Source organism: Vicugna pacos, chromosome 6 (assembly GCF_048564905.1).
Source record: "Vicugna pacos chromosome 6, VicPac4, whole genome shotgun sequence".
Taxonomy (NCBI): Eukaryota; Metazoa; Chordata; class Mammalia; order Artiodactyla; family Camelidae; genus Vicugna; species Vicugna pacos.
In genome coordinates, this window is record NC_132992.1 from 42,076,694 (window position 1) to 42,100,230 (window position 23,537).

The 23,537-nt window shown below is 40.2% G+C and overlaps 2 protein-coding genes across 5 annotated transcripts in view; both read left to right on the forward strand.

Moving 5' to 3' along the window:
• PRORP (protein only RNase P catalytic subunit) overlaps nt 1–17,440 on the forward strand; it is a 109,680-nt gene extending 92,240 nt beyond the window's left edge. For all 4 annotated transcript variants that reach the window (XM_072962931.1, XM_006212759.4, XM_072962932.1 and 1 more), the window contains 3 exons: nt 12,713–12,861; nt 15,429–15,624; nt 17,120–17,440. In XM_072962931.1, coding sequence (XP_072819032.1) covers nt 12,713–12,861; nt 15,429–15,624; nt 17,120–17,251 — 477 coding nt within the window. In that variant the 3' untranslated portion in view covers nt 17,252–17,440. The remainder of the gene's footprint in view (nt 1–12,712; nt 12,862–15,428; nt 15,625–17,119) is intronic.
• A 3,349-nt stretch (nt 17,441–20,789) lies between these two features.
• The window catches only part of PSMA6 (proteasome 20S subunit alpha 6), a 29,561-nt gene continuing 26,813 nt past the window's right edge, over nt 20,790–23,537 (forward strand). The window contains exon 1 of the mRNA XM_072962926.1: nt 20,790–20,902. Within this exon, the coding sequence (XP_072819027.1) occupies nt 20,857–20,902 (46 nt within the window). The 5' untranslated portion in view covers nt 20,790–20,856. The remainder of the gene's footprint in view (nt 20,903–23,537) is intronic.

The window sequence follows — 23,537 nt, forward strand, 5'->3', positions numbered from 1 at the left end:
GCGTCTTGAGAGATCGGGCGGTTTCTTAGCTTCCCCTCTTCGAATGTGACTTTGTTGGATCGGCAAAGTCACTACCACCTGCCCACCTGCTTTCCAGCTTCCACGTTTTATTTCTTTTGTCTCTCCTCTTATTCTCCAAGTTTTTGTGGGTTTGTTGTCTTAGAAAGACTCTGTATCATAATTTTAGTGGGAGTTTCAAGTGAGATTAAGATTAGATGCATATGTTCTTTTTGCCTTCGTAACCTGAAAGTTTATTTTCTACTCTTAAGTGTTAACAGAGGTTAACACACAGATCACCCAGGTCTGTGATAATTTCAAATGAATCTTTTTCTTTCTTTAAAAAATTTTTATTTTCTTTCTTTTCCATTTTCTATTCTCTTTTTTTCAGGGTAGTGAGGAGTGGGGAGGGAGGGAGAACCGTGGGGCTTCGGAGGTCTAAATTTACTAATTCAGGCTGTACTGGCTAATAATAGCTAATATTTATTGAATACTTTTCCATGTGCTTTGTATCTTCGTGCATCTAAATTAATCCTCATAATTTGCATCTCCATTTTACCAATGATGAAACAGAGGCCCAAAAAGGAAATGTAACTTTCGCAAGGTCACACAACTCTGACATAATAGAACCAAAATTTGAACCCAGGCGCCCTGACACTAAAGCTTGTGCTCTTAATTACTATTACTAGTTATGGCTTAATTTACTAAACTATTAAACAGTATATGTAAGTTGGAAAAGTTTCTTTTATGTCTCTGTTAGTTTCATGTGCTGTATAAGCCCTTCTACTGCACAGCTGTATAGATGGCTTGGAACATTAACTGGAGATGTCCAGTGTATCATTTTATATACCTAGGTCTTTTCTGTATTTTGAACTGACAGGGTTGTTCCAGAAAACAAAACCAATAGCCATAATGTACAGTTGTGTGTGGCTCTGTACCAAGACAAAAGTGTGAAGCAGTGCAGCCATGGAGAGGCTGCACCAATTTTCAAGCCTCCAGAGCTCTGCTCATCATAGTCTTTCTCTTCTAGTCATTAAATGGTGGCTCATGAGCCTGAAAGTGTCTACATACTTTTCCAGTATAAGTTAATTATTCCCTGTACATGGACTGGATCTAGAACCCTAGGAGAAATTTTAATTAACTTTTTTCTTCTTCTTCTTCTTTTTGTTTTGTTTTGGGTGGGGGGAGGTAATTGGGTTTATTTAAGGTTTTTTTTTAGTACTAGGGATTGAACCCAGTACTTCGTGCATGCTGAATGAGTACACACTCTACCCCTGAGTTAATACCCTCCCCCGCCTTTAATAAACTTGTAAAAGTGGAAATTAAAATGCATCAGATTAAGTGAAATTAATCTTCCTGAAATTAGTTTTCAGTCTTCAAAATACCATCCTTTCCTGCCTCACGATGATAAAGGAAACACAGATATTGTACAGAGAAACTAAAAAGACCAAAGAATGCATGTCAATGTTTGGAGAAAAGTCACACTATGAGTCAGGAGCCAAATCTTCTGTCTGCTAGACAGCGCTGACTCTCAGCTAGTGGGGGAAATCCATCCAGGCCAACAGTTTAATCATTTTCTAAAAGGTTGGATAACTGTGTGGGTGCTAATGGCATCAGAGAAGACATGGTAGGCAGGAAACACATCCCACACTTGACAGGATGTTCCCAAGGCAGGAAGGGCATTTCTCTTCCTCTCTAGAATTGTTTCATTGACTAAGGATAACATGAGATCATTGAAATCTCCCTAAAATACCAAAGACTGACGAAAGCAGGATATAGGACGTGGTGAGTCTAATGTCAACCAGTGCGATCATTTATGACATCATAATAAAGTAGTAGTATTTCGTGTATACACTTTCCTCCAAGAGATTCAGAAAGCTTTATAGACTCTGTCCATCGTTAGAGTTTTAAATCTGCTCAAAGCACATGGTCCCATAGGTGGGAGTGGGACTCCATCTCAGTCTTAGCCTCTCTTCTCTGGAACTACACCAGGCTTATGAAGTTTCCACTCCCTGAATATCACCCCGTGAAAGCTTCCGTCTCCCCCTGGGCCCCTGTCTTTGGCAGGCAGCCATAGCTATCACACATAGACCTGAGGCTGAAACATACCAGTGAGTAACAAGCAAATGAAAACATGATGAGGAACATTGAGCCACAACCTTGGTGGGTATCCTGTACTCTCCTCCTCAGTGGCATTTCCAAAGGTATACAGGAAAATGTTGACTATAGCAGTCACTCAAGGACTATTTCTAAGATAGGGAGTTGCTTCCCAAGACATAGCTCACAAGAAAAATGAGAGAAACAAAACAAAGAAGGGAATGAAACTGAATATTAGTTTACCTGCAGACTTTAGGGACTTAGAAACAGGTAGAGAACTCCATTGTTCTAGTGTAAGTTATGACCCCTTGTTTCTCCTGCTGTAAACTTTGTGGAGAGCCCAGTGCATCAGTTACAAACATTGTGTTTGTGGTCTTCTAAGTCTGAGAACACTGCCTCCATAGAGTTCATCCATCATAGTGTCCCAAAGTGGTTTCATTTTATCTTAGTTTGTAAAAAAAAAAAATACTGTCAAAATTAATTAATGCATGAAAGAAAAGGATCCATAGAATCTTTATTTACTTTTCTTGCTTTCTCTTATCTGCCTTTGACTTAACCCTATCAAATCCTGAAATCCAACCAAACTCAATAGGAAAACCCCCACCATCCATCCTAGCTCAAGCCCCAAGTTACCACAAGGTTGTCTTTAGTGAAACAATAAAAAACAGACATGTATTTCCTTACTTTAGAGTTCCAAACAACCAGCGTGTAACCGGTATGACAAATTGGTATCTTTTCATGTTGGAACAGTATGCAGGCTGTTTGTGGTTATTTTAAGAATTTCTCATCTTTTTTTTATGGAATTTTAATTTTCTCCACTTGTGAATAACTAAAAATAAACATCAACATTCTGCCTAAAATTAACCTGCTTTCCTTTCCCAGCTCAGGCGCTAAACTATAGCTGTGTGTGTGTGTGTGTGTGTGTGTGTGTGTGTGTGTGTGTGTGTGTGTGTGTGTGTGTGTGTATAAAGAGGAAGCAAGTAAAAGATGAAGTCACTTCGCAGCATCCTTGGTATGAGCACTTGAAGGGCTTTATCTGGGAAAAGTGAGGCCTCCAAATGCTTAGACCCATCAAGTGCATGACGCCTTGCTCCTCAGACACCCTAACCCGGTTGCAGTTTGCACTTATAACAGCTTCTAACTGTTGGCAGGGCGAACAATTTCTGCTTTAATCAAGCTCACCTTCTACTTGAGATCCTTTAAAGGAAACTTTCCATGACTGAGTGCAGGAATCTTCAACTTTCCTTGGTTCCTGAAGAGCTCTTGACATTCATGTCACACGTCTAACAGCATCAGAAGCTGCCAGGGAAAGACACTGGGACCATTATCCATGGAGTGCTGGGCTCGGACGCAGGCTCTGGAGACAGCTGGGGGCCTACCCCTAAGGCAGAGATAAGTAGAGCTTCTCCCTGTCCCCTCACTGACTCTTTAAAGGGGTTGGGTGGGGCAGAGTGTGGAGGGAGAGGCAGTTGAGGAAGAAAACGTACCTCAGCATTAACTTGCAGCCTCCTGGGATCACCTTCTCAGCGAGGCCCCTAGTTGTTTCCAGAAATCTTTAGAAGGAGGAGACATTGTCAGAGAGTGTCAGGTGGTTTTAAGATCCTTTTTCCAAAAATCTTTTCATATAGAAATTGTATGTGAGTCATGACATTGTACATTTTTGTTGATGATGACTCGATAAATGTCAAATGTCCCCAAAGAGATCTGAACAAATAAATAAAATAGGAATTTGGAGTTCCTAACTCAGACCAGAGCCCCAAACCACAGATCCTATACCGATGTAAATATACATTTAATGAGAAATAGGAAGAGATGGCTGATATTTCCAGTGCGGTGCCCCCTGGAAGTGCATTTCGACCACACGTTAATGTGGAGCAGGGGGAGGCCATCATCCTGCACTGGCGTCTCACTCTGCAGCCAGGCGCTGCAGTGAATCTCCCCCTAGCGCTGAGTGCTGTGCCTCCGCCTCACCTGGGCCTTCACAGTCTGGCTCTCTCATATCTGCAGTCGGCTCGGCTCCGACTCCTAGGCTCACCCCAGCAGTCTCTCATCTTCACTGCAGCCCTCGAGCCTCCTACACCTCCCACTCCGTCATCCTTGTGCCAGTGACTCACCTGTTACTGACAGAAAATAGATGTCAGGAGGAATGAGCGCATATGTTGACATATACACTGCACACACACAGCACCATCCATGCGATGCAACCGACATGTCTGCTCAGATCCACCTCAGTGCGAGAGGGGTCCTCAGCACCTGCTCTCCGGATTCTCCCCCTTACAGAACCTTGTTCGCACAGCTATCTCTTCTGTGCCTGTAGCTACAGCCTCTGCCTTACTACTGGCTTCCTCTGATCAGAATATAAATATTCTCAAGTCTCTTTCATCTTTCAAAAAAACAAAACCAAAACCTCACCCCTACACAGTGAAGTTCCTGGGAGGTGAGAGGTTTTGAAGCGGGCACACCACTCAGCATCTGAAATGAAAAGCGTACTTGTTATTTTTGGTAAGCAGAAAAGAGCCCTGCTTGTAAGATAGTCTCTCTGGACAAGGCAAACCGCAACCTTGTATAGAGTTTAGGAAACCAGGTGAAACTCACTCCTGCCCCGCCATGAAATCATCAAAATGCCTCCTCCCTTTGCAGGCCTCAAGTTGGTGTTTCTGTAGCGCTCAGGTTTAGCCTCTCCTTCCTTCTTGAAATGCTCCTTCTGGTCTTCCTAAGAGACCACCGTCTCCTGGTTTTCCTTCTCTCTCTCTCCTCATTCCTCAGCTTCCATTAATGGCTTTTTAATAACTCTATCTTTTAAATAGTAGTATTCTTCAGCCTTCATCCTCTGCTTCTTTCCTTTTGAGCCTGTTGTTTCTCTTCCACTAGCTGATGGCTCCTGCCATTGCGTGTTTCTGATGACCCCAGATCTTTATTTCAGCCCAAAGCCCTCTCCTAAATGGTAGAGTCACCTAACTCGCTGCCCACAGGACATCTCCCATCTGGCCACATCACGAGCTCCTCCACTCATAGGCCCTGTCTTGCTACATCATCCATCCCAGTTGTCCAGATCTTCCTTGGTTCATCCCTCTCCTTGCTCCCCACGTTCAGTCAGTGACGAAGTCTGGTCAGTTCTGCTTTACTCTCAGAGGGCTTTCATTTCTCCATCTTTACTGCAGGCGCCTCAGTTCTCATTATGTCTTACCTGAATTACTGCAGGAGCCCCCTACTTGATCTCCCTCTGCTAGTCCAGCCTTCTTACAATCCACAGTTTTGATCTCTCTACATTGGTAGTCACGTCACGCTCCTGTTTAAATCCTTTGTCTATCTCCATTGCTTTCAGGTGGTAAAACATTCCTTATAGCAGTTTACAAGGACCCCTGTTATCTGACCCCTCCAGTCATCACCAGCCTTATTTCTGACTCTCCTCTTGTCATCCTCCCACACCTCAGCTTGAGCCACATTTGACAGCTTGCAGTTCCCTGAATTCAGCATACTAATAAAGAGCCCCCACCTTCAACATGCTGCTGCTTGTCCTCGGAAACTCCCATTCCTTGCCTGGATAATTCATCTGAAAACTCAGCCCAGCTGTCGCTTCCTTTGTGGCGACTTCCCTGACCAGCCTCCCCACCCTGTGTCTGATTTAGGTGCCCATCCTTTGTCCTCCCGCTTAGCACTTTTTACATTACATTACATTACAGTCATTTGACTGCAGACTCCTGGAGGTTAGGGATAAATGTGTCTTTATATCTGTATCTACATCCCCAGTACCCTCTGTCTAGTGACAGAGAAGTTTGTCATTCTTTTTTTTATCGAAGAGGGAGTGGAGTAATTAGGTTTATTTATTTATTTTTAATGGAGGTACCAGGGATTGAACCCAGGACCTTGTGCTTGCTAGGTGTGCTCTACCACTGAGCTATACCCTCTCCTCAAAATTAATTCATTCCTTTAACTTTTTTTAATTTACTTTTTTTTTAATCTTTTTTTTCTAATGGAGGTGCTGGGGTTTGAACCCAGGACCTCATGCATGCTAAGCACGCACTCTGCCACTGAACTATACCCTCCCACTCCCCATCATACATTTTTGATGAATGAACTAACTTTTTTTTAACATTTTTTATTGATTTATAATCATTTTACAATGTTGTGTCAAATTCCAGTGTTCAGCACAATTTTTCAGTCATACATGGACATATACACACTCATTGTCACAGAACTGGCCTTTTTACTTTATCAAAGCCACAATTTTAAATATACACACGCACACACGCATACATACCAAAAAACCCTTGAATCTGATCAAGCTCTAGAGCCAACTACCAATCTATAAGAAACATAGAGGACTAGGGAATATGTTACATGATACCACAGGGATGCTGTTGTCAAAATCTAAATGTGGGAACTTCTGTAAGACTAGCAGCCACATTTCTTTAATTGCAATCAAGCAATTGCAGTGTATGGGGCTCTTTTAGGTCCTGATTTTCTTTTTAAACTGTAAAAAAAATTATAAGTTAGAGAAATATAAATACTGGTTGTATATTTGATACTAAGAAATTACTGTTAATTTTTTAAGAATCCTTATATTTAAAAATACATGCTGATGTATTCACAGATGAAATGTTACAAGGATTTGTTTCTAAATAATCTGAGACAGAAGTCGATGGAGATATTGATGAAATAGAATTGGCCATGAACTGATAATTATTGAAGCTGGGTGAAGGGCACATTATGCTATTCTGCCCACTTTTGTTTATATTTAAATTTTTCTGTAATAAAACTTTATATTGTGGTAAAATATATATAACATAAAATATATCATTTTAACCATTTTCAAGGGTACAATTCAGTGGTATTAAGTACTTTACACTGTTGTGCAACCATCACGACACCATTCATCTCCAGAACTTCTTCATCTTCCCAACCTGAAACTTGGTGCCCGTTAAGCAATAACTCCTCATTCCCTTCTCTTCTGGCCCCTGGCAGCCACCACCATTCTATTTTCTGTCTCTATGATTTTGACTGTTCCAGGGAACTTATGTAAATGAAATCATGCAATATTTGTTCTTTTGTGTCTGGCTTATTTTCTTCAAGTTTCATCCATATTGTAGCATGTATCAGAACTTTATTCCTTTTTAAGGCTGAATAGTATTCCATAGTATATATACACAACATTTTGTTTATCTGTTCATGTCGTTGAACATTTGGCTTATTTCCAAAACTTTCTTTCCTGAACTTACCCTAAAATGAGTGTTCTTATATATGAGGTATACTGATGATAGCTATCTTGCTACAGAACTGGCATAGAACTTCTACAGTCTGTAGGCTTCAGATCCCAAAGGCTTCAGAGTTTTTAAAGATCACACAACCCAGGAAATGCCAGAGACTGCAGAGGAGGAGGGAAAAAGTTAAGAATAGGGCAAGGAAGTTTCATTTGCTATTTAGGATTACTCAGAAAAGCTCTTGTTCTCATTGGCCTCTCCAACCTCTCAGGCAATGTTTCTACTTCCTGAGCATCCCTGCACAGTTATTTCTAACACATGTAGCTCTGCCAATTGTATTTTTACCCTAAGCTCAGGAACTACGTCCCAAAAGTTAAGTCCCTTATAAGTAATGTCACTTACGAGTTTAAAAAACAACAGCAGCAACAACAAAAACCTTCTTATCTGTTCCTACTAGAGATAAACCAAATTAGAACGGAAGCCAAACCAGAAAATGTTTACACCAAATATTAAGCTGCAATTTGTTCTTACTCTTCTGGTGTTTGGAGAATCATGCTTTAGACATCTTTAGACATCCTTAAAGCAATGTTGAATTTAAGAGTTCTTCATATGTTCTAGATATTAGTTCTTTGTTGAATATGTGGTTTGCAGATATTTTCTCCAGTCTGTGATTTGTCTTTTCATCCTTTTAACAGAGCCTTTCCCAGAGCAAACATTTAAAGATTTGATGAAACCCAGTTTGTCAATGTTTCCTTTTATGGACTTTGTTTTAGGTGTCAAGCTAGGAACCTAGCTCTATATCATAAAGATTTTCTTCTAGATTTTTTCATAAAACTTTATAGTTGATATTTTACATGTAAATCCATGATCCATTTTGATATAATTTTTCTATAAGTTATGAAATTTAGGTGGAGGTTCATTTTTTTACTTTCGGATATCCAGTTATACCAGCATCATTTGTTTCCATGGCATATTTGTCTATTTTTGGCTCATCTATTCTGTTCTGTTGATCTGTATGTCAGTTCCTCCATCAGTTGTCACACAGTTTAGATTACTGTAGCTGTATAATAAGGCTTAAAATGAGGTGGACTGATTTTTCCCACTTTATTCTTCTTTTTCAAAATTATTTTAGTTATTCTTATCCCTTTGCCTTTTCATGTATTTTAGAATAATCTTGCCTATATCTACATAAAAATCTTACTAGGATTTTGCTAGGAATTGCATTAAGCCCATATATTAATTTGGGGAGACTTGACACCCTTACTATCTTGAGTCTTCCAATCCATGAATGTGGGTGTATTGTTGAGCTCTTCTGTGTACTTGTTGACTTTCTGCCAAGTTTTTCTGAAGTCTCCAAAGTCTCCAGCTCTGAATTGTGGATTTTTTTTTTAATGGAGGTACTGAGGATTGAACCCAGGACCTTGTGTCTGCTAAGCACGTGCTCTACCACTGAGCTACACCCTCCCCACTAGTTCTAACAGCTTTTGCTTCACATATTTTGCAGCTCTGTTGTTTGGTTCACACACATCTAGGATTGCTCTATCTTCTTGGAGTGACCCCTTTATCATTATATATTGTCCCTCTGTGTCTCTGGGGTTTTTTTGTTTTTTTTGTTTGTTTGTTTGTTTGTTTGCTTGCTCTGAAGTCTACTTCATTTAATATTAATGTAGTCACTCTGGCTTTCCTTATATGGATGTTTGCATAATATAATATTTTCCATTCTTTTACTTTCTATCAGCCTATATTATTTGAAGTGAGTTTCTTTTAGATAGCATATAACTGGGCCCTGTTTTTAAATCCACTCCGCCAACCTCTGTCTTTTAATTGATGTATTAAAACCCTATATTTGACACAACATTGTAAAATGATTATAAATTAAATAAAAGTGTTAAAAAAAAAACCCTTTATATTTTATGTTATTAGTGATACGTTAGGGCTTGTGCCTGCCATTTTATTTTTTGTTTTCTATCATCTCTGTTTTTTCGGTTGTATTTTTCCTGCCTTCCAGTGGGCTACTTGAACTTTTTTTAGATTTCCATTTTTATTTATCTTATTGGGTGTTTTGTTTTGTTTTTTAATTATAGTGTTTTTGAGTATATCTCTTTGTATAGTTTTTTAATGGTTGCTCTAGGTATTATACACATACACATAAACACACATATAACATCACAACCTACTGATGTCATTTTAACAAGTTTTCTGTCTTGCTAGTCTGAGCCTCTTTCCTGATCCTTTGGCTAGAGAGAACAGGCCTTCGTGGGTCTCTCTTTGTTTGCATCCATTGACATTTCCAGGTTACTGGCTTCTTGAGCTCCAAGTATAGGATATATGAGGCAAAAGGAAAATCCAGGGAACCCTCCAGCATGTCATTCCTCATGTCCCAAGGTCCCTAGCCAGTCTGCCTTTTTATCTCTACTTTTCAAAGTCTTATGTTTATATATAATGTCTGGGTTTTTTACTTACACATAGTGGGGGTGAGAAGGAAAAGTACATCTACTGTATCTTCCCAGAAGTGGAAATTTCTCCCAGTTTTTTCTTTTGAAGTACCGAAGTTTATTTATTTATTTTAATTTTAAACCTGGCAGTTTCCCAGTTTTATTTTTGATCTAAAATAGAATTAAGGTGAATTTTCTTTTTCTTTACTTTTCTGAGTATATCTTTAACTCTGACTGAGGCCCGTGGATCCAGCCTTGAAATTTACCCCAGAGGGAGTGGGTGCATAGCTAGACTGTCACAGAGTTTCAGGCAAGTGCCTTTATTCCGTACACTCATCTTTCTTTTCTGTGTCTTTCCTTGAGTCTCCTTTGTTCGCATCATTTTTGGAGAGCTGCTACTAGTAGAGACCTCTCAGCCACAAGATGGTGCCCCAGAGTAGTTCAAGCCAAGCGTTTTCTGCCTTTCGTTGGGCCCCTATCTGTAACTTAGTGTTAGTAAACTCAAGGCCATTTAGCTAAACCAAGGTATAGATGTGAAGAACCAATTGTGTTTTTCTTTCAGCCATGTCTTCCCCCAATGCATGGAAACTTAAGTAATTAGTATCAAAAATTCTTTTTGTTTGATTTTTTTTGTATCTTTACAATAACTTTGTGGGAATTTATATATATATAAGTTTTTTTAAAGTTACTATCATTAATCTAAATGAATCCAGTTGCCATTTTGTATCTGGGCTCATTGAAAATAATCTGTGATCTCAGCGTGGCTTAAAGAAAGGGAATGTTAGTGCATTCTGAAGGCGATGCACTCTCAATGTCTTTTGAGGTGTTTGAATCCGTGAACCAAACTTTCTTTGTGAAAATGTTTGCTTTTGATTAGTAACCTAACTTTTAAAGCAGTAGCTTATATAAAAATGCGTAGAATAGAGCTGGCCTGGTTAGGAGAAGGAGGAAAAGTGGGATCCTCCAAGAAGTAGATTCTCAGGCATCTGTCTGTGCCACTGCCAGAAAATTAATTTATGGTTACCAAAGGGGAAGGTGGGGGTGGGGGGATAAATTAGAAGTATGGGATTAACAGATACAAAGTACTATACATAAATTAGATAACCAACAAAGATTTACTGTATAGCACAGGGAATTATATTTTATATCTTGTAATAAGCTATAATGGAAAATAATCTGTAAAAATATGTATATATGTAACTGAATCACTTTGCTGTATACCTGAAACTAATACAATATTGTAAATCAGCTATAGTTCAATTTTTTTTAATGCGTAGAATAAAAAGACTGGCAAATACATGTTAACAATCTTTGGATAATGAGGTATAAGTGGTTTCTTCTTTCATCTTCTGCTCTATGTTTTTCAAGTTTTCAATAATGAGCTACTTCTATATAGATTAAAAATAGAGGTAGGCATATTCTTCAGCTAATCAGAAAGTGTTTATTAACCATCCAATATACATAGAGCCAGCATAGACATTTTCCTGGGCTTGATAGTTGGGTAAAAAATTGTTAGGCACTCCCTCAGTAAAAGTAGGGGCCATGTCTTTCTAAATTTTGTAGACTGTGATATGTAGCATGTGCCTTACACATAGAGCGGCCTGGGAAGTAACTGTCAAATGAGCACAGAAGTCATCATTCCTCGCTTTGAAGGAAAACAGCTTTGGGTTTAGTCTTCACACTGGTCTTGGTGTACTTGTCTGCCTGAGTATCAGCTCGCATTTGATGGCCAAGTTGTGTCCATTCTGCCCCTCAATTCTAAAACTAAGAATTAGCAATAGTGAAACCAATACTGTTTTAAAGTAATTTAGTAATGGAGTGGGATGGACAGTATATATATGAATCCAAAGCATTAAACAGTAATTTAAAAATTCAGCCCTTGCTAGTTGATTATTGGGCTGCCGGGAGTACATGTGTATTAGACATAACAGGTACCCAAGCAATACTTGACAACTGACCAAATAAGTGAATGAAATGTTATTGATTAAAGAATTTTAAATAATATCCTGAAAGTCTGGATAGGAAGAAATTATGAGTAAGGGGAAGCTAGACTAAAATCAGTGCTTTTTCTAACCAAGACCCGGGAAAATTAAGGAGTTCTTCAATGGCTTTCAACTTGTGGTTTTTGTAGATCCAGTTCTTGTAAATTAAAAAACTTTCATATTTCTGATACCCTATTATATAATGTAAGTTATAATTTTTCATTAGCTTTTACATATTATACTTGGTAATATCCTTTTGTAGCTTATTTTAATAGATTGTACATGAAAATAATCTGTGGACTTTTCCTTATGAAAGATTGAATGTAGGCAAGCTCACCAAAGTACTAGATATACCAAAAATCCAAGGCTAAACTTTTGAGAGGAGTTCACGTGCACACAAGCCATGTGGGAAGTGGAGAGAATGGAGGGCAAATTCACTGAGTGGAAAATCAGCTAGAGGGTGGAAATTGACAGACCTTTGGGAGGAAAAAGGGATTTCAGTGAAAGGTAGCAGCCTCAGCAGAATCATGACATGGAAAAGTCGAATGAAAAGTCACTATCTATCTATTCCAGCTGTTTACAAACTTACAAAAAAAAAAAAAAGGTAGACGCCTTTATTCAAATAAAAACCTATGCAGAATACCAATATATAAATATATAAAAGCTGAGCCGTTTGGATTGAAACAGGGTTGGGAGTGTATAGGAGCCAAACCTCATCCTCCTTAGCCCCCTCTGCCTCTATCCCAGTGGGCTCATCCAGTCCATGCTTAGAACCTACACACACACCAGTATCCAGTGCAGCCTGACCAGTGGCCAGGTGTCAGGCATTAATTTGTAACAAGGGAGCTTTTTCCTCAGTTTTATTTACAAAGATGGACAATTATTTTAAGGAATGTTTTCTCATCTCTTACCAGAAGAATGTTTCACTACTGGAAGAATCACTCCCCTTATTTGAGATTCTTCCCTTGACCCTCTTGGGGTCTGACTTTGTGTTTTTTAGCTCTTGGATGTGGTTTCTCAACTAGCCAAGCGGAATCTTCACGTGCTGGTCCTGGGCCGGAAGCACATGCTGACGCAGAATTCCCGGTGGAGAAAGGATGACATGGAAAAGGTGCAGAAGCATGCCAGCTGTTTTTTCGCTGACAACATGTAGGTACTCAAGGTATTAAGTGAATTACACTAGGCTCCAGTCATCTGCTTGTTAGTTACCTTTTTTTTTTTTGCCATTTTTAAAGTGCATGTGTATATACCTATATATGTATAATCAGCCTCATTCAAAAGAAAAAAAGATTTGAGGCAGCTTACAAAAGTATGAGTTTTTACAGCAGGATAAACTTAAATATAGGAGGAAATCAGGATAAATGAGAAACGGGATAAAGTCCAAAATGAGATTGGCACACAGAATGCTTGCCATAAATTCCTAACTAGATCAGCACCTTCTATGTTTTTGGAGAAACCACAGTGAACATGACCAAGTCCCTGCCCTCTTGGGACTTAACAATAAACAGGAAATGAAATTCCAGGCAGGGATCAATGCTGTGAAGACAGTGAAGCGGAGTAAGGAGCTAGAAAGGTGGGGGTGGGTCCGAGGGTAGTGGATGGAGAGTCAGGAAGGGCCTTTGGGAGGAAGCAGGTCTGAAGGGAAGGAGTGAGTCTTTTGAGAAGGGGAGAGGGGTGGTGGGAAGAACCTACCAGGCAGAGGAAACAGCAGGTGTTCAAAAGGCCCAGAGGCAGAAATGAGGAAGGCAGGCAGGCAGTGTAGGTGGGTAAGTTCTGAGGTCCGAGAGAAGGCAGGGACCATGTTACATAGGACCTAATGGGTTCTGGTGGATTCTGGTAGGCAAGAGAGGGGCCTGAACTTTATTCTAAATATAAGGGGAATGTTGCTGTGAGCTACAGCTTCTCAGAAGCCAAAGGAACATGGGAAATACACAGCGACAAAATACACAGTGTCCACGGAGCATGAAGAAAGCTCATCAGGAAGAGCACAGACCCTCAGCGGTGACTTGCAGCCTGCGTGCAGGCTTTTATGCTGTTTATGCTGACAAAGGTGTATTTCCGACTTCGCGCAGATAATGAGAGTGCCTCACCCCCAAGTCCAGGTTTCCTTAGGTTGAATGTGATAACTTCAGGATTTATCAGTGTTCCCCAAATCATTTCATCTTAAAAAGCTAAGATGGCACTTGATGCATACAGCTGGCAGCTAACCCCTCATTCAGATCCCCAACCAAATCCCAATTTTCTTTATCTAAGTCCTTTCATTTGTTCATGGTAGGGGGTGCTTCCATCTCTCCAAGAGTCTAAGACAGTAATAGCGCTCTTCACACGGTCACCGTAGGCAACGCTGAGTAAACATTAGGAGCGCAGACTTGGGAATTAGTCTACCCAGGTTCAGACCGAGGCCTGCCACTTCCTGTCTGCGAAGGTGTTTCCCTTCTCTGTGTCTTCTTTTCTTCGTATGTTACCCACATGGGGATGTTGTGAAGATTAAATGAAAAAACATCTGTAAATAATATATGTAAAACTCTTGGCACAGCACCAAGTATGCAGAAAGCACATATATTTGTTGCTGTCACCATCATTATTACTTTTCTTAGGTGGAAGAGCTAGATAAATGCAGTGTTATAATCAAGAAGCCTGTGGGAAATTAATCTCATGCTTGGTTTGGGGCCTGTATTTATTGCCTACACTGAAGTTCCAAACCCAGTTGTAAAGATTGATTCAGGGACCCTCTATGGCTTTGGATTTAAATATTAAAATTTATAACATTAACTCCGTTTTCCACCAATGTGCCAAAGAAGCTTATTCAGACGTACACTGGAGGGAACAGTAGAGTAAATCCTCACATAGCTATCGCCCAGCTCCAACAGTTACCATCGTTTGCTAATCTTGTACCATGTAATCCCCCACATTTTTTCTTTTTTTCTTTTCTGCTCTTTTTTTCCCCTGGAGATTTTTAAGATATACTCCAATCATTTTATCATTTCACTTGAAATATGTCAGTTCAAGGTAAACCTGAAACGATCCTACTTTGGGTCATTTGGATTAAGGCATAGGCATATCATGTTATCAGCCAAATCCCCTGAACCAAGGCACCTACTGCTGTTTTCACAGCACGTGTTTCCACATGGGGAGTGCTCAGGTTCAGGGTCCACTGGAGACTCTGAGCTCTTGGCTCTTCTCAAGCTGGAGATGCCTTCAGGTGCTGATCAGGGTGACTCCCCGGAAGCCGCTTGGAGATGCCACTTTCAGCTTTGAGGTCCACCCATTACTTTTGCAAGAAAGTGTCATCCTGCCCTGTTACTATTATGAATGTACCTTGAATTCGAGTAAGGAAAATGGAGGGGAAAGGTGTACTCTGTGGCAGATGGGGCAAGTAGGAAAAATGCCCTGGGAACACAGAGAACCATCTTTTGAGTGTGAAGAGAGAATTCGTGTTAGAATTCTTCATTCTTGTGGAAGAACCCAGCTGAGCTGCTAAGAATCTCAAGCATTAGCATTCCTTTCCCCTTAGCTTCCCGTCAGTGTTGTAGATAGTGTGATCCACCAGCTCAGGACTCGCAGGTGGTTCGTAAGTATCACTGAGATCTTGTCAGTTCAGAGCACAGAGCATTTGTGAGTAAAGGAGAGGAGGAAGTAAACTGTATGGTGAAGAGTGCTGTCCTCTGCCTCCCTGGGTGTGTGCTTGACTCTGTCATTTCTTCTGCCTGGCTCAGCTCAGAGGACGATCCGTACCTTCTGTATGCCACACTGCACTCCGGGAACCACTGCAAGTTCATCACAAATGATCTGATGCGGGACCACAAGGCCTGTCTGCCTGATGCCAGGACCCAACACCTGTTCTTTAAGTGGCAGCAGGCACATCAGCTGGCAATTACTAGTAGGCATCCAGGATCAAAAATAATTTTTCAGGTATGTTATCTGTTGTCTCCATAACATCAGCAGAGTCAGGTATCTTGTACAAATGTGGCAGAGTCATAGAAGGTTTCAGCTAGTCCTGTGTGCTTTATTTTTCTCAGTTTTAGTTTGGTATTTGAAATCGGCCAGGTCTTAGAACCACAAAGTCCACCAGAGCAAAGTTTTCATGGGTCAACCCCACATTAACTGACATATTGGAAATGCCTGGGATGGCATCAGTTGCGACTTCTATTATGTCATCAGTTACAAACCCTCATATGTGGTTTTTTATTTTCCTATTTATTTGCAATAGCTCAAAATTCCTTATGCTTTATAGTTCATCATACTTGTGCTTCTGCTAAGTAACTCCTTTTTCCTATTTAATCCACTTCTACTGCGCAGTCTCAGTTGAACTCGATTCAAGTTTAAATACCTATAAGTACATGAATGCCTCTTGTGTGAAAGCAAAGGGAGGAAATCTAGAGACGAGTTACTACAGAAAAAGACACTAATCAATGGTAAATATGGTTGAGTGGTCAAAAAATATACGAAACAACACTTATAGGAAATATAGTACAAATGATACGACAGAGATGCCATCAGCAAAACCAGCTGTGCGAACAATACAGGACAACTGACCTGGTTTCCTCCACAACAAAAAAAATTGCAAGAAAATATGGATGGAAAGGGAAGCTCTAGATTAAAACAGAATTGAGAGATCATTCAGCCCGTCACAATGCAATAATCTTTTTTCAATTTCTATTCAAACAAACTGCCAAATGTAGCTACACACATACAATCATTGGGAAAATGTAAACAGAAATTTGATGATAAGGAACTATTGATTTTTAGTATTATAATGGTATCGCTCTTATACTTACAAAACAAGTCCTTATCTTTCAGAAACATACTGAATTACAGAAGAAATGCTATAATATCAGAGATTTATTTGAAAATAGTATGGGGGGGATCAAAATAATCTGGGAGGAGGGAGTGGGTACGGATGAATGAAATAAGATTAGCCATGAGTTGATAATGATTGAAGCCAGGTGATGGGTATGTGGGAGATCATTGTGCTGTTTCTCTATCTTTGTATATTTGACAGTTTTTTCTGTCACAACCAAAACCAATAAAGGCAACAAAAGGAATATGTGTATATATGTGTGTGTGTTGGTGTGTGTGTTCCTGTAGAGAGTTCTTAACCTTAAAAATGAAACCTCCCCAAAAAGGAGCTCCTCATAGTAGGATTCCTCTTCACAGAGCTAGCTGCTCTTTAAAACCCCCCCTTTTTTTTTTTTAACCGGGGTCCTGGGGATTGAACTCAGGACCTCGTGCATACTAAGCATGTACTCTACAACTGAGCTGTACCTTCCCCCTGCAAATCCATTGTTAAATAAGACAGAGAATACATCTCTGGAACAAACTGAGATGTTGTCAGGGAAGAAAGGGAAATGGCCAGGTATTCCTTTAGAGTTGTTCTAAGTGTGTGGTTCCCTTTTTAATTCAACAGCATATTCTCAACTATGACACAGTGGTGCAAACAACTGGAGACTCATGGCACATACCATATGATGAAGAGCTGGTGGAAAGATATTCCTACGAAGTACCAACCAGATGGCTTTGCCTTCACCGAAAGACATAAAGACTCTTACTTCCATGCTAAAGTTGTGTTTGGGGGTGCCCTCCTGGTTGGCATTGGAGCTCTTAAGTTGATGGCTTGTTTAGAGCATTGCTTCTGTCCTGTCTGATGCAGTTTGTCCTCTTTGATCCAGTTGGTTTGTATATCAACAAATTTATTTTTAATTAAATGAGTTATAATATCGTCTCATAACCAGTTGCATTTTTTTTCTCCTAACATTTGTTTTTGGAGGCTGATCCGGAGTTGGGGAACTCAGTGCAGAGTGATCTGACCTTTCTCCTACTGAGCCAGCTGTTCCACTTACCTAGGCAGCAGGAGCTGCGGGCATCCATTTTGCTACTGCTGACCCACCTTCCAGGTCCACCACCAGCAGAACCAATCCGTCTGGCCCTGCGCCCTGGGTCATTTCTAAACCCTTCCTCCATTTCTGATAGCATCTCATCCTCTACATGTGATGTCCTACCCACACTGAATCACTTACGGTCCTCTGTGATGAATTGGCCAAGATACCAAAAGCTTGAGATAGGAGAGAATATGAAAAGAATCATAAAACTTCAGAGCAGCAGTGAACCTTAAAGAACGTAAAATCCAACTGTAGCCTTTTATAGAAGAAGAAAGACCGAGAAGGATGAACTGGCTCCTCTGGATCCCACAGCCAGTTAGTGGAGACATTTCAACCATAATGCAGCTCTCCTGATTCTCAGCCAAATAGTCTTCTACTGTGTTTAGGCTAGAGTCATTCATAAAAACGCAGACAAGCTGAATGGTAGAGCATCCAGTGTGTAGATTTAGAAACTTTGTTAGCCACATAGGAGAGGGGAGAGAGGGAGGAAGGGAACAAGGGAGGAGGACCTCCTTAAGGGCCACGGTCCCACAGTGGCCCGTCAGGGCAGAAAATCGTGGTAGGTAAGTTACATCATTTTTGAACTCTTTAATACCGCTCAAAAACAAAACCCTAATTTCTGCTTGAGGTAAATTGAGGTGCATCTGTCATTTGTCCAGGGGTAGGGGAATTCTAGGGCCACTCAGAGGCTCGGAGTCAGCGACACCCATGCGGGACACTGGAGGGTGCAGGGATTCTCTGAATGAAGCCAGCTGGGCCCCGACACTTGGGCTGCCTTTTGTATTCTGATCACCTGAGTGAAACAAAAGCTACCTGTCTAGCCAGGTCCAAGCCACAGTGGGAAGAAGGAATTCTTTAAAGAGCTGTGCCCTGGATTGAGAGTATCTTTAAAGCCAGCCAGCCATGAACAATGAAGGCTTTGAAAGGACACTGACTCTGCCACTGGAAAGTATTTCTGAAGTGCTTTGTGCTTCCCTCTGGCCTGCTCCTGAATTTATACTGTTTTCCTCCTGCTGTTCTCAGACCCGGTAAAGAGAAAATCTCGAAGGAGAAGCCTGAGTACATTCTCTCAGGGCTCCTCTGGGACTACCTCACCTCAGCTGCCTTGTTCTTCACATTAAATGAATTTTTCTCTTCAAGCTTGAACTTAAATATAATTACTGCTTCCTTGATCCTCTAGCAGGTTTCTCACTTTTAAAAAACTGTCCTAAGGTACTATAGGACAGTTGCATCCTGGTGAGTCTTATCTTCATTTGCTGAAAGTCAAAAGTATCAGGATAGTTGAGGGCAAAAGCTTAAGTGGAGTCTAGATCTGGTACTTTGCCCATCCTTCAGCAACTCGGAATTTCTAGAGTGAAAAACATCTAAGGGAACCCTTGAGGGAATGCCCGGGAGTAGAGGAACATAGATCGCTGTGATGAAAAAGTGGGATTTAGATTTGGGACTTAGGCAGCTAAGTTCTTAGGAGGTGAGACCAGGCAGCTTCTGGAGCCTCCTGTAACCCAGAGGGTGAGAGTAGGATCGCTGGATAAAATGCAGGATTCCCAGTTAAATCTGAATTTCAAATTAATGGGTAAGTGACTTTTTAGTATAAATGTGTCCCAAGCACTGCAAGGACGTATTTATACTAAAAATATTCATTGTCTATCTGAAATTCACCTTTAACAGGGCATCTTGTGTTTTCATTTGCTACAGCTGGCAACCCTAGGTGGGAATTATATGGGAGGAAGAGGAGTAGTGGGAAATGAGGCATCTACAAAGCTCACAGCCCTACCGGAGGCAGGAGTGGAACAGGGACCAGAAAGGAAGTGAGTAAAAGGCGCCTGGGAACGGGCAAAAAGGAGAGAAGACCAACTTTTCCCTGCCTTGTCCCAGCCAGGGACCAGCAGTTGGCTTGAGCCTACACTGTATAAACGAAGGAAGTTCCATTCAGAGGAAGCCATAGAAACAAGGGGGATGAAAGAAAATACAAGTTACGGGAACAGTAATGAGTAAATGCAGTAAACCTTGAGAATCTTAAATTTTCTCTTAGCATGTCTATATCATGGCATTTCAAGATTCCCTGAAGACTTCTCTTCCCAAGTTTGTTCTTTGTTGGTAATAGTTGACCTGACGGGTGCTTCCAGAGACTGTATGTACACAACTCACTCTCAACTGGGAATTGAAATAAACAGGAAGACAATTATCTTGTCACTGATAACAGCTAAAAATAGTCTGTTTTGCTATCAGAGTACTTTCAGAAGTACACTCTTATCAAATGGATTAAGTTATTAAAATAACCATGATCATTTTTTTTTAGTATTTGAAAAAATTTTTTAACGTTTTTTATTGAGTTATAGTCATTTTACAATGTTGTGTCTAATTCCAGTGTAGAGCACAATTTTTCAGTTATACATGAACATACATATATTCATTGTCACTTTTTTTTTTGCTGTGAGCTACCACAAGATCTTGTATATATTTCCCTGTGCTATACAGTATAATCTTGTTTATCTGTTCTACATTTTGAAATCCCAGTCTGTCCCTTCCCACCTCCCACCCCCTTGGCAACCACAAGTTTGTATTCTATATCTATGAGTCTGTGTTTTGTATTTATGTTTTTGTTTGTGTGTGTGTGTGTGTTGTTTTAGATTCCACATATGAGCGATCTCATATGGTATTTTTCTCTTTCTGGCTTACTTCGAATGACATTCTCCAGAAGCATCCATGTTGCTGCAAATGGTGTTACGTTTTTGGGTTTTATGGCTGAATAGTATTCTGTTGTATAAATATACCACTCTTCTTTATCCAGTCATCTGTTGATGGACATTTAGGCAGTTTCCATGTCTTGGCTTAAAATAACCATGATCATTTTAAATAGCAGTGTCATATTAAGGGTTTTTGGTAGCTTCTGACAAGAAAGTTGATGTAGAGTTCATTTCAGCCACATTAAAATGATTACTTCATTAGTCTCTTTGAAGTTAGTTAACATCCAGCCCAAAAAGCAAATATTGAGTAATCACAATTTCTAATATGGTAGAGACATAAATTCATTTTCAAGAGACCAGTTCGGGTCACACTATCACTCTCAGCTGGACTAGAACATCCCTAACTATCAAGTTTATTTCACCTCTAACTGTTGCAATTCCATTACTGAAGCGGGTTTCTTGTGCTTTCTGTGACTGCATCAGAACTTAGAATGTCAGTGTCCAGAATTCCCTGAGTCCTGCTCTCCGGGCCAGAGTGGCATCCCGGCCTGGGAGAAGAGTATGGGGCCTCCCCCTCCATGAAACAGGTTCCTTTGGAAGTGGTGATGGCAAGTCGTCCGAAACGTAAGTCCTTCACCCAGGCTCATTGCTTAAGATGTACTGTTTTCCTAATTCTTTCCAAATAAATCATTCTTGTGTTTTCTCCCTCTTTTTGGTGACCTTGTCCTAGAATCCAAAGCTGCATTTTTTTCTATCCTCTGTGCCAAAGCTGAGCAGTGTAGTGCTATTAAGTTTTTACACATAAATATGCCTATTCCATACGTAACACGTTATATGTTTTTAAATGGATCATTTTCTATAAACTTTTTTGTAATTTTTTTCCACCTGACAGAAAATGAAAACTCATTCTCTTAGTATTCTACCGCTTCATCCTTATGTACTCCAAACATCATAAAATAAATTTGTAAAACGAGGTACAGCTGTCTACCAGAAAATACTATTCACATAGTCATATACTCACAGACTACTTCTCAGGGTTTCCTAGTGTTTGGAACAAAATTTGTGTTCCAGGAAGCTGTCACCCTGATGACGGCCACTGGCTCAAATTAAGGATTGTGTCCTTTGGCTCTTAGCCCTGTCCTGGCAGTCGTCAAATCCGTGAAGACATGGGTCTTTTCCAAGTTAGGCCCTCTGATCTCCAACTCCTAAAGAAATAAACTCTGGTCAGACCAAGTATTTGAAGGGAAAGTCTGAGAAAGTTTTGCCACTTTACACAGATAGCTTTTTATTTTTTAAAGTAAATGATGGGACTTTTTTTGTTCTTTGAGACACTGAGGGAGGGTTATGTGAGGAGAGCAGTGCTGGACAGTTTGTGCTTCATAAATGTCAGTTGATTTTTTACCTCCTGCTCCCACTGCCCTTATCCCTGGAGATTTCAACACCACTCATATTCTTGTTTCATTGTTTCTTAACCAAATAAACTCTGATGATTTGCCCCCTGTGAGATGCCAACCTGCCTCTTTTCAACTGCTTTAAATTGCTTAAGTTACAGAATTTCACACTTTGTGTCTGCATTTTGATCACAAACCCCCTACCTGCCCACTCCTTCATCCCAACCTCCAGTTCCTAGACCTGCTTCTTCTGCCTATTCCTTCCTCACCTAGGGGCCTCTGTCATCTATCCCCGTCTGGCTTCACTTGCCTTCTTCCTACCCTACTCTTTTTTTTTTTTTTTTATTGAAGTATAGTCAGTTACAATGTTGTGTCAATTTCTGGTGTACCGCATAATGCTTCAGTCACACGTGAACATACCCATACTTGTTTTCATAGTTTTCATATCCTTTTTCATTATAGGTTACTATAAGATATTGAATATATTTCCCTGTGCTATACAGTATAAACTTTTTTATCTATTTTATATACAGTACTTTGTATCTGCAAATCTTGAACTCTCAATTTATCTTCCCACCCAGTAACCATAAGATTCTTTACTATGTTTGTGAGTCTGTTTCTGCTTTGTAGATAAGTTCATTAGTGTCTTCTTTTTCTTTTTTTAGATTCCACATATGAGTGATATCATATGGTATTTTTCTTTCTCTTTCTGGCTTACTTCACTTTGAATGGCATCCCCAGGTCCATCCGTGTTGCCGCAAATGGCATTATTTTATTCTTTTTATGGCTGAGTAGTATTCCATTATATAAATATACCACATCTTCTTTATCCAGTCATCTGTCATTGGACATTTAGGTTGTTTCCATGTCTTGGCTATTGTAGATAGTGCTACTATGAACATTGGGGTGCATGTATCTTCTTTAATTCTTATTTTTTACTGAAGTGTAGTCAGTTTATAATGTTAGTTTCACATGTAAAGAAATTCAGTTATACATATGCATATATATATATTTTCAAATTTTTTTCCATTACAGTTCATTACAAGAAATTGAATCTCGTCCCTGTGCTATACAGTAAGTCCTTGTTCACCCCATCCCACTCTTAAAGCATTCATTTCAGGGATGGCTTCAGTAACACTTCAGATTCTTGCGTTCATTTTACCTCCTGTGGTATCCGTCTCATTAATTCTAAACCTAACCCTGGGTAGCCCCCAGACCGTTCCACTCCTCTGCTCCTGCACACCATAGGATTGCTAGAGAAGTCATGAAATGATACGGCTGGAACTTCACTCCCATTTGAAGGTCCTTTGTTTCACCTTTCAGTGAACTCCCATTAACCTCCCGAATGAGCTCTCCCAACCTTGACAATCTTGAAAAACAGCTCACCTCCTGCAGCCTCCTTTTCCTTTTCTGTTAAGTGGGGAAGATGGTGACCTCGTACTTCTCACACTCTAATGGACATGGGATCTTATTTAAAACGCTGATTCTGATTCAGGTCTGGTGTGCCTGGTGACGCCAGTGCTGCAGACCATATTTTGAGTAGCCTCAAGTGAGCTACAAGATCATTTTAAAATAGTAATAATAATCCAACACTCATGATTCTAACTCCTGAGTCATAACCTCACCAACTCTCAGTCTCAGCAGATGACTTAAGCAGGAACTAAAAGCCATCTGTTATGAGCCTCCAGCAATTTTTGCCCTTTCCAGCAACTTTCCTATCCCCACCCTCTTCTTTCTTTTCTAGGTTTACTTTTTCTACCTGCCTCCATACTGTCCCTTCTTGCTGCCTTGGGAACTTGCTCTCTCATTTTGTCCTTTTCCACCAGCTCTTTCCCATCTAACTACAGATACCTTTGGGCTTTCAGCCT